The sequence below is a fragment of the Armigeres subalbatus genome, chromosome 2, assembly GCF_024139115.2.
Source record: "Armigeres subalbatus isolate Guangzhou_Male chromosome 2, GZ_Asu_2, whole genome shotgun sequence".
Classification (NCBI taxonomy): Eukaryota; Metazoa; Arthropoda; class Insecta; order Diptera; family Culicidae; genus Armigeres; species Armigeres subalbatus.
In genome coordinates this window covers 52,137,329-52,149,003 of record NC_085140.1, presented here as the reverse complement: position 1 = coordinate 52,149,003, position 11,675 = coordinate 52,137,329, and the positions used below count along the sequence as shown (strand labels likewise).

The following is an 11,675-nucleotide window of genomic DNA, read 5'->3' as shown; positions in this document are numbered from 1 at the left end:
ATCATTTCTTACTTCTTTTTTTTCTCACTTTTACAATGAGAAGCTAAAAACGATTATTGAGAAATGAGAAGAGAGACGTCAAATGATCTATTTGGCCAAATAAAATATTCGGCCAAATGACTTATTCGGGCAAATAACCTATTCGGCCAAATGATTTATTCGGTTAAATGACTTATTCGACCAAATGACTTAGTCGACCAGATGACCAATTCGGCCAAATTACCAGTTCGACCAAATGACTTACATACACACCTGTTATTTTAGTGTACTATCGTACTATCGAAGCGTACATACTATCGGAGCAAAAAATAAATCGAACTAAAATTTTGTTTTGCCTTTCTGTTCATTTAGGAATAGCAGACTATTTATAAAATCACCCATAAGCAATCACTTTTACAGAAGGCTCTGTATTCCAAGGGGGGTGGTACGGACATGTTTTATGGATTCCCCTATAGATTTTATGGGAATGAAGAGCTTTGAGGTTGCCCTGAACTGTCACTGTCGTTGCAACTCTATTTGCTCCATTGACACTTCCTTACCAAAACGATAAACTACCAGCTATAGCATGAGTATAAAGATAACAAGACTGATTTCGAAGATGTAAAAAAGGGATAACTGTCTAAGTCATTTTGATTTTGAAATTATTTCATAACCCATCTTCCTGGGACATTCCACGCAAACTTCTTCAGGAAAATTTCCAGGAAATCATTTGAAAGCTTGTCACCACCCACGATAGGTTCGATCAAGTGTAACCAGAAAAAAAAACAATCTACTCGGAGTCGCCCGTAATAAAATAAAAAGCATAGATTTTGCATGCATGATAAAAAAAAAGTATATTAATTACTTACGCTCTATTATCCCTTAACCTACGTTAATGTGTCTGGCGTCAGTGTTACGTGTATCCCACGGCGATGATGTCATCGTGACTGCCCGGACAAATCCCTAGCGACAGGCGCCAAGCTAGTACTCCAGGTCTGCCACGATGGAGCATTGACACCACAGGAACACGGATGCGCTGGTGGCCAACACAATTTTGCATAGAATGAAAGGCCTAGCAGATGCGATAAAGGGTTCACTATTTATCTTCGGAATTTGTAAAAAATCGTAACATCACTCCTCTTACCGATCTTATCGCAATCACCCGATCTCTCTACTCCATTCGTGATTTATACATGCAGGATTGTAGAATAGGCATCACTATAAAACAATAATGATGGTTAGCGATGTAAGGCAGTTTCCAACTATCGGAACAAGTCACTTGCCCTCAGCCTGTTCCAAATCTTCTTTCACTGCACTTTCTACTACACAGTCCCAACTATCTGCCGATAACTGTAGGAGATTGCGACTGGTAGAATGGATATTTTGACGTTGGCTTTCTCAGTCTAATTTAATTAAGACGGCTAGTTTGGCATAGCCCGACGTTTCGGTCCCGTGTATTGGACCTTTTTCAAGGGATAACTAGAAACATTTAACATTTTATAACATGGAAACATTAACATGAACATTTGTTTAAACATACGCTGTCGGCCGACTCTCGTTACATACGGAATGAATGTCTTAACTGGGTAGTTGGAGCTTCTTGTAGTTGCCTAATATTACATTAAAATTGACGATCATCAGAACGTTACTTAGACGAACTTGTGAAGAAACTTACATGTTTAATTTGATATTAAAAATTAGTTAGAAGACAATATTCACTGCACATAGACACAACGCATACACAACTTGACGGTACTAAACGGTAGGTTTAAAAATTGAAGACAGATGGAGTTATATCCATCATGGCGATTGTTAGGTTTGGCCGATGGTATCAGTGATAGTATTACGGGTAGTATGGCGGGATTGTTTTCTACACATAAGTGTTGTCTTCACTGTGTGTAGAATACCAGCGTATGTGGTGTTGAGGTTGTCAACGTCTGTACGATAATTTACCGTATGTGGCGTGTTTTGGATGTGGCACATCTCTAACACTGGCAAGGCAGTTGGTCGTAATGTGCGAACAACTGTTTTGGTGCCTTCTAGATCAAACGTGTGTTCTGTGTCTATCATGTGTTGTACAAGGGCTGTGTTTGCTTGTATTACATCAAGATTGAGTGTGTTCGTTTGTGTCTCTATTAGTTTGTTTACATTTGACCTATGCCCACTCAGCCTCTTTTTTAATTGATTCGTGGTCATGCCTATATACACATTATCGCAGTCTATGCATGGTATGCTGTATATTACGTTATGCTGGTCTAACGGCGAAACCGGGTCTTTTACCGACTTTAAGAGTGTTTTGATGTTCTGTGTTGTTCTCGTTGCTATTTTTATGAGTGGAAAATCTCTTCTAAGGATGGCTATAATCGATGGTGTTAGAATTTGGATGTTGGGTATTGATCTGTATGTTAATGTTGAGGGTTATTTATGTGCTGGAGATTCACGGATCGGGTGGATCGGCGGTGTTGTTGTTTGGATTGTCGATGACGGTGCTGTGGCTGGTGGTGGTACTTGCAGTGGTGGCGGTTGGTCTTGAGGTTCAGTTGGTGTTGGCGCTGGCAGTGGTGGTGATGATGTTGGCAGTGGGTGGTGACCATGATGTTGTTGTCCTGTGATGAGTTCTGTTTTGATTCTGTTCATCAGTCTGTTGATTAGTGCGGATGGGTAGTCGTTGCGTCGTAGGTTTTGGAAAATCACATGCTTCTGTTGTTCTATAGGTGTATCGGTTGTTAGTTGCATTACTCGTTTGATGAAATTGGAAGCAACATTCAATTTCATGTTGGTCGGATGGAAGGAGTTGTAGTTGAGCAAGCGTCCAGATGATATTGGTTTCGAATACCAAACAGTTCGGAGGGTGTGATCTTCTTTGCGGATGATTAGTGTGTCGAGGAACGGAAGTTTTCCGCTTTTTTCGATTTCCATCGTGAACTGTAGGTGTTGGTTGAATTGGTTGAAGATATTCAAAGTATGTTCTACTAGTGGTTTTGGTAGAACGAGGAATAAATCGTCTACGTATTTCTTCAACACCGGAATTGTGAAGTTCAGTTTTGTGATCACCGTATCTAGCAAGTCCTCCATAACGTAGTCGGCTATCCTCATGACAGTCCCAAAAGTCTGTTGATAGTACTTGTCTCTAAACATGAAGTAGCTGTTATTTAGACATAGTTCAACCATTTCCAAGAACACATCTAGATTTATATCAGTTCCCTTTTTGATGTCTGTCCATCGGAAGATTATGTTGCGTATCACAAGCTCCTTCGGTATGTTAGTGAATAGAGACACTACATCGAAGGATACTAGGACATGCTCGGGCGGGATAGTGATTGTGGTGATTTCCTCTACGAAGTTAAAGCTGTCCTTGATATTGTGTTGACTCGTAAAGGTGGTTTGGAGTATGTTGGCGATGAATTTCGATAGTTGGTATGTCGGAGCCGTGATGTTCGGTACAACGGGACGTAGGGGGAGATTTGGTTTGTGGGCTTTTGGTTGTCCATATATCCGGGGGCATGTAGATGTGTGTGTTTGTAGCTTGTGAAGGGTGTGTCGATCAATCAGTTTGAGATCGGCTAGTCGTTTAGCCATGTTGTTCGTTAGCTTCTGAATAGTGGATGTGGGGTCCTTGCGCAGTATTTTGTATGTAGGATCGTTGAGAAGATCGAGCATCTTGTTATCGTAGTCCTGTATCTTCATAATCACCATTCTTTTCCCTTTGTCCGATTCAAGAACACAGAGATCTGGATGTTCCGCAAGGAATTTTTTGGTGATTCGTGATGCATTTTCGCAGAATTGATTTATTGCGTTTGTTTGATGTTGTGGTCGAACCAAGTAGTTTTGAAGCCTGGTGGCTACGAGACATCGGTTCCGATCTTGTATCGTTTTATCGGGATTTGTGCGTAGGATAGATTCTATATCTGCGATAAGGTGGTATACGATGTTTGGTTTTGGTATTGTCAACGGTAGTGCAAATTTGGGTCCCATGCTGAGCAGTGTTTCCATCTCCCTAGGTATTCCTACTTCGGTGGCATTAAGCAGCGCCTTCTCATTGAGCGATGGGATTTGTAAGGAGGGTTGTAGCGTTATAGAGAGAAGACGATCGAGTTTTTTCCTGGTACTTCGCTCACCATGAGCTTTCTGGGTGGTGTGCGATTTACGTTGTGTGTCAAGAAATTGCATGGATATTGTCGGGTTGGAGTTGGCCTCAATGTATTGCTTAGTGTGGTTCATGCTATTTGTTATCGATTTGATTTTATAGAAAGTGTGTTGTATTTCGACATTTAGCAGGGCTTTCTTGAACCTAGCGATGATCTTTTCAAGTTTGGATATATATGGACTACCTTCTTCTAGAAGCGGGTAGATGCATCTTACCGTGTTGATGATATGCGCTGGGAACACCCCTTTCCTCCGACACTCGAGGAGGAATTCTTTTCTCACTGTCATATTGCACAGTTTGGAATTGTTGGTGGCATAGCTTTTGAAATGCTGTGCAGTGTCATGTCCGAAATGGTATTCAATTTGATTGAAGAAACTACCGTGTATATCAGCCATCTTGATGATTGTAGGAGATTGCGACTGGTAGAATGGATATTTTGACGTTGGCTTTCTCAGTCTAATTTAATTAAGACGGCTAGTTTGGCATAGCCCGATTCACTAACATACCGAAGGAGCTTGTGATACGCAACATAATCTTCCGATGGACAGACATCAAAAGGAACAGATATAAACCTAGATCTGTTTTTTGGAAATGGTTGAGCTATGTCTAAATAACAGCTACTTCATGTTTAGAGACAAGTACTATCAACAGACTTTTGGGACTGCCATGGAAGTCCACTGTCACCTATTCTAGCCGACTACGTTATGGAGGACTTGCTAGATACGGTGATCACAAACTGAACTTCACAATTCCGGTGTTGAAGAAATACGTAGACGATTTATTCCTCGTTCTACCAAAACCACTAGTAGAACATACTTTGAATATCTTCAACCAATTCAACCAACACCTACAGTTCACGATGGAAATCGAAAAAGACGGAAAACTTCCGTTCCTCGACACACTAATCATCCGCAAAGAAGATCACACCCTCCGAACTGTTTGGTATTCGAAACCAATATCATCTGGACGCTTGCTCAACTACAACTCCTTCCATCCGACCAACATGAAATTGAATGTTGCTTCCAATTTCATCAAACGAGTAATGCAACTAACAACCGATACACCTATAGAACAACAGAAGCATGTGATTTTCCAAAACCTACGACGCAACGACTACCCATCCGCACTAATCAACAGACTGATGAACAGAATCAAAACAGAACTCATCACAGGACAACAACATCATGGTCACCACCCACTGCCAACATCATCACCACCACTGCCAGCGCCAACACCAACTGAACCTCAAGACCAACCGCCACCACTGCAAGTACCACCACCAGCCACAGCACCGTCATCGACAATCCAAACAACAACACCGCCGATCCACCCGATCCGTGAATCTCCAGCACACAATGCACCCTCAACATTAACATACAGATCAATACCCAATATCCAAATTCTAACACCATCGATTATAGCCATCCTTAGAAGAGATTTTCCACTCATAAAAATAGCAACGAGAACAACACAGAACATCAAAACACTCTTAAAGTCGGTAAAAGACCCGGTTTCGCCGTTAGACCAGCATAACGTAATATACAGCATACCATGCATAGACTGCGATAATGTGTATATAGGCATGACCACGAATCAATTAAAAAAGAGGCTGAGTGGGCATAGGTCAAATGTAAACAAACTAATAGAGACACAAACGAACACACTCAATCTTGATGTAATACAAGCAAACACAGCCCTTGTACAACACATGATAGACACAGAACACACGTTTGATCTAGAAGGCACCAAAACAGTTGTTCGCACATTACGACCAACTGCCTTGCCAGTGTTAGAGATGTGCCACATCCAAAACACGCCACAAACGGTAAATTATCGTACAGACGTTGACAACCTCAACACCACATACGCTGGTATTCTACACACAGTGAAGACAACACTTATGTGTAGAAAACAATCCCGCCATACTACCCGTAATACTACCACTGATGCCATCGACCAAACCCAGCAATCGCCATGATGGATATAACTCCATCTGTCTTCAATTTTCAAATTTTCAGTACCGTCAAGTTGTGTATACGTTGTGTCTATGTGCAGTGAATATTGTCTCATAATTAATTTTAGTATTAAATGTTTAATGTAAGTTTCTTCACATGTTTGTATAATGCTAAGTAATGTTCTGATGATCGTCAATTTTAAAAATGTAATATTAGGCAACTACAAGAAGCTCCAACTACCCAGTTAAGACATTCATTCCGTATGTAACGAGAGTCGGCCGACAGCGTATGTTTAAACAAATGTTCATGTTAATGTTTCCATGTTATAAAAGGTCCTATACACGGGACCGAAACGTCGGGCTATGCCAAACTAGCCGTCTTAATTAAATTAGACTGAGAAAGCCAACGTCAAAATATCTGTCGATAACAATATTATCAAGTCGGTCAGGCTCCACTATAGATTCTATTCTGTTACTTGCACTGAACGTACTGCCTAATTTGCAGTTAACAGACTACTGCCGCATCATCTCGCTGGATCCTTTAAGTTGGTTGCAGTAATCTACTTGTCTTGGTAGGTTGGGGTGATGATAAGTGCATGTAGATAGTAAGAGATCGGAGGCTGCGAGAGCGATGGGTCGATGTAGGGTTCCTGATACGGAATTATGGGTGGTCTTGGTAGCCTTATAATATCTTCCATTTACAAGTAAACTCCGTTTGGCAATCGATGAAAACTATAAGAATAATCTTTGCCTCTATTTGATACAGTGCGATCGGGAGCCCATCTAATGCTCACGCGAGGCTGGTGGATGCAGGTAGGTTACAAGCTTCTTCGGATACCGCCACGAAAATTCATTCGGAAATTCTTCCTGAATAGCTATTGAAGGAATTTTCGGCGAATAGCTTGAGAAATTTCTGTGGGTATTCCAAAACGAATTCCCGAGGAATTCTTGAAGACATTTTTGGGGGAACTTATAAAGAGGTTTCTTGAGGTAATTTCCGGGGAAACTCTTGATGGATTTTTTGGGACAATTCATGGAGGAATTTCTGAAAGAAAAAGGGGGAGAGTTTCTAGAAGAATGTCTGGGGTTATGGTTTTAAGATATTGCTGTGAATTCCTGAAATAATTTCTCGAAAAATCCTGAAGAGTGTTTCGATGATTTTTTGTAGAAATTCTAGGGGAAGTACCGGCAGAAATTTTAAGAATTCCGGCAGAATCTTCCGGGAGAATTCCTTGAATAACTTCAAGAGGGAGTCCAGGAGGAATTTTCGGAGGTAATTCCGAAAGAGTTTTGATGGAATTTCCGGAAGAATATCTAGAGAAATAGCCAGATGAATTGCCAGACGAATTTCTTAGAGAATTTTCGGGAGAATTTCCGATGAAAAAAAAATCTCTAAGCAATTTCCCGGAAGAGTTCTTGAAGGAATTTTCAGAAGAATTCCCTGGGCGTGAGTGGTGGTGGCTATCGAGGGCTTCTAGGTGAATTTCAAAAAAAAAACTCAAAGCGAATTTCTGGAAAGAAATGAAGGGATCTTGATGAAATTTTCTATCCTGAATGAATTGCTGAAGAAATCACAAAGAAAATAAGAGAATTTCTTGAGTATATTTGAAAGTATGCTGGTAGTCGGCCAAATGATTGATTCGGCCAAATGACCTATTCGGCCAAATGACCTATTCGGCCAAATGACCTATTCGGCCAAGTGACCTGTTCAGTCAAATGACTTATTCAGCCAAATGACCTATTCGGCCAAATGACCTATTCTACCAAATAACAAATTCGACCAAATGACTTATTCGGCCAAATAACCTACTCGACCAAATTGCTTATTCGCAAAAATGACCTTTTCGGCCAAATGACCTATTCGGCTAAATGACCTATTCGGTCAAATTACCTATTCGGTCAAATGACTTATTCGACCAAATGACTTATTCGACGAAATAGCTTATTCGGCCAAAGGACCTATTCGACCAAATGACCTATTCGACCAAATGACCTATTCGGCCAAGTGACCTGTTCAGTCAAATAACTTATTCGGCCAAAAGATCTATTCGGTCAATTGACCGATTCGGCCAACAGACCTATTTGGCCAAATTACCTAATCGGCCAAATGACTTATTCGACCAAATGACTTATTCGACCAAATGTCTTATTCGGCCAAAAAACCTATTCGACGAAATGACTTATTCGGCCAAATAACCTATTCGGCCAAATGACCTATTCGGCTACATGACCTATTGGAATAAATGACTTATTCGACGAAATTATTTATTCGGCCAGATGACTTATTCTACCAAATAACATATTCGACCAAATAACTTATTCGACCAAATGACCTATTCGCTAAAATGACCTTTTCGGCCAAATGACCTATTAACCCAAATGACCTATTCAACCAAATGACTTATTCGGGCAAATGACCTATTCGACCAAGTGACTTATTCGGCCAAATGACCTATTCGGGCAATTGATCTATTCGACCAAATGACCTTTTCGATCAAATGACTTATTCGACCAAATGACTTATTCGGCCAAATGACCTTCCAATCAAATTCAAGCTTTCTCATATACAACATTGGTCAAATTGCTCGGAACGGTGGGTGCAATTGACCTCCACAAACGTCAAAACAGAGACTAACCCGCAGGCAAGCTGGCGTACTTTACCCCTCGTGGAAAACTGGATAAAAGAAATAGAGACTTAGCATGTTAAGCACAGTTGTTTGTAATAGTATTTGCTATAACTCTGCTGAAGAGTTGAAAAATACATGGTAAAAAAAAACAATAATGAAAAAAATAAAAATAAAACGCAGTATCAATTATGGTTGCTGTGAGGTGCTCTTAGTCAGTTGAGCGCTCGCTTGTGTCCCAATAATAACAACACATTCTTCGTTCCTTTTTTTTAGTACCGTCAAGGAAAGCAACCAGAAAAGCATAATTTTTGGTGAGAATTTTAGAACTTCGAAATAAAAATATCATCCTCGAACAGCTTGTTGGTCGTTTTCTAACTGTGGCCCACAACGACTGCAGGGCTGCTTAGGGAAAAAGGTCTCTTAGATGAAAAAAAACTATGAGGAAAATGCTTTGTAATGTAATAAGGCTTTTTACTTTCAACTACAACTTCCGAAGTAGTTATAAAGCCAGCGCTTATATTCATACAAAATTGGCATGTTTGTCTTTTTTTTGCTCCAACGTACTTTTTTTTTTTTTTTTTTTTTATACGGAAGGATCGAAGTAAGCCGCGCTCGCGAGTGGTCGTGCTTTTTTTCCTGCGTCGAAATTTATGTCATTTTTCTTTACGATTCGGCTGGCGGATTTGTGCGGATGTTAACAAAATTAGTATTTTATAAACTAAAGTCTTTGAAGTGTGGTGAACAGAAGGGATAATGAAAGAAGTATTACTGCATCCTTATATTGAGTTTGTGTGGAAGTGTCAAAGTTTTCAAGAAAATATCTTAGCTTAATAACTACCAATCTCAAGAAACCCAAGAAAAAAGATAACTTAAGAGCTGCAATTTTCGCGATCTGGGAAGACGATTCGGTTCGGATCAAGGATGAACATGTGAAAATGGGATAGTTGAATCATGCTTCTGTCCGACAGTGGATATTCAATTAAATTCACTTACTCCACCGGACTTCTCTCCGGCTGTTACCTGCCGATTGCTTTGTGAGGATCAAGGGAAAGATGCTGGCACAAGACTAAATAATAAGATAAGTAACGAATTTCTTATATAAGTTACTTATGAATCTTTTAGGTACGTCACATGAAAGCTACTCATTTTGAACTCACCCTTTGTGTGGCAAATTTTTCGAGATTTAGCACACTGTTTATTGATCGTTATTGGTCTTCATCATACTATTCATACTATTCGTCATACTATTCACAATTTACAATGCACTTTTATTTAAATAATATCCTGCCAACTGTATTCGACTATACCTGCTCGATATTTTCAACGTGTATTTTTATATTCATCAATTTTTATTTAAAACGATAAACTAAATATTTGGTTATTTCAGTTATCATCTTTTAATCAATAATATTTGGTATTCTATATAATAAAAATGAGTTGAGGTTTCCTTCCTGACGATTTAACTCGCGGGGAAATGTAAAAAAAGTCATTTGAATACAGTTTTGGGTCAGCTGTTGAGGAAAACAAAACATTTGAATTTAACATTAGCACATGCGCGGAGGGGTTTTCCATATATGATTCTTCTCTTCTCGTTTCAGAGAGCGAGCAATGGCGCTTGAACCTAGGCTTATTAGCCAGGGCAAGTATTATACCTTGTCCCATCCCAGGAAGCTAAACATCTAGGAAAACGGAGTGGTATAAATTTCTTAGCATGGTCACTCCCAACGTTTGAATAAACTTATCATATCATTTGCTTATGATGATATTCCAAAACTAAATTCCCTACCAACCATCCAACTCTTTGACGTCTATGAGGGCGTCGGTGAGTCGCTCGCCTCTCACTAAGTAGATGTCATATCATCATTTCCTTCCCTTCCCTAGTAACGGAGAAGATGGGCGTGGCCGGCAATGGTAGTTTTCATGCTTTATCATTTTGGACCTCCAATTGGGTTGTTATTAATTCCCAAATAGTAATCCATAAGCAGTTGGGGTAAGAAAGTTAAAGAATATACATGACAGCTATCAGTATGCAATCTACGAAATACTCCGTTACAACGCAACGCAACGCAACGCAACGTACTTTTTTTTAATACGAGGACCTTTTTAATCTAACGTTGTTGGGTTTTAATCTTATAGCTTAATTGTATTTCACTCAAGATTTATTTGATTTCAAGAGATAATGCAAAAAAATCTGCAGTAAATTCGTAAAATTATGATAATTATCATTTTTACCCATTTAGGATATTCAAAAATGTTGGAAAATATTTATAAATATCAGAATCTTTTTTTAGACTAACGCATGCGATAATAACTTTTATAAATATTAATAAACGGCCTTTTGTCTCAGTCTACATTACCGAAATTAATTAACCACTCTCCTAATCCGCATGTCCCCTAATCCCTAGAACCTATTAATAACTCCGCAAGAGGTTTCTTGAAGTACTTTGCAAATAGTTTGCGTACCATCATCCCGCATTGTTTCCTTCTCGGGCAAAGGCGTTATTCGTCAGCCCATTCATCATCTTTCCACAAGATGTGCCTACCAGGAAAAAAATTCAGCCCGGAAAGAAACATATACCCACCACGAAAAACAACAGACTTCAACTTCCCTGCCAAAACACCGCACAATATCCACAAGTACCGACCTCCGGTTGCCCACGTACCTTGTTAATGTGAGAACGTGACTTACATGACAACCTTGGCGTCGTCATTCTTCCCACCCAACCAGCGCAGCAGCGCAACGTAGCAGTCAAGATAAGCAGACTACATATATTTTTCCTCATGTTCCGAACCCATCCCGCACAAGAGCGGATAAATTAATTATTTACATAAAAGCACCCTCCAAATTGAGGACGCGCGGGCTAAAGCTCGTTCACATCACGGAAAAGTTTGTATACTTTCTTACCTGTTTGATAACTCAACTTCTGAATATCGGTTAATATGAGAGCAGAGGAGGTATGGGTGTATC

The 11,675-nt window shown here is 39.8% G+C and overlaps 2 protein-coding genes across 2 annotated transcripts; one reads left to right on the top strand and one right to left on the bottom strand.

The window, feature by feature from the left end:
* Positions 1-1,791: 1,791 nt before the first annotated feature.
* Positions 1,792-3,675, bottom strand: LOC134208976 (uncharacterized). Its single transcript, XM_062684949.1, has 2 exons — positions 2,492-3,675; positions 1,792-2,377 (listed from the first exon to the last, which is right to left on the bottom strand). The coding sequence occupies exons 1-2, from the start codon at positions 3,673-3,675 to the stop codon at positions 1,792-1,794; spliced, it is 1,770 nt and encodes a 589-aa protein (XP_062540933.1).
* A 1,310-nt stretch (positions 3,676-4,985) lies between these two features.
* LOC134208975 (uncharacterized) lies at positions 4,986-6,104 on the top strand. The gene has a single exon (XM_062684948.1). The coding sequence runs from the start codon at positions 4,986-4,988 to the stop codon at positions 6,102-6,104; it is 1,119 nt and encodes a 372-aa protein (XP_062540932.1).
* Positions 6,105-11,675: the final 5,571 nt, after the last annotated feature.

Bases quoted from the DNA above. Each gene is read 5' to 3' on its own strand.
- LOC134208976 (XM_062684949.1), bottom strand. From the start codon at position 3,675: ATGGTGATTATGAAGATACAGGACTACGATAACAAGATGCTCGATCTT. The intron at 2,378-2,491 runs GCAAGTACCACC...ATTAACATACAG, and splicing joins CAAGACCAACCGCCACCACT to ATCAATACCCAACATCCAAA.
- LOC134208975 (XM_062684948.1), top strand. From the start codon at position 4,986: ATGGAAATCGAAAAAGACGGAAAACTTCCGTTCCTCGACACACTAATC.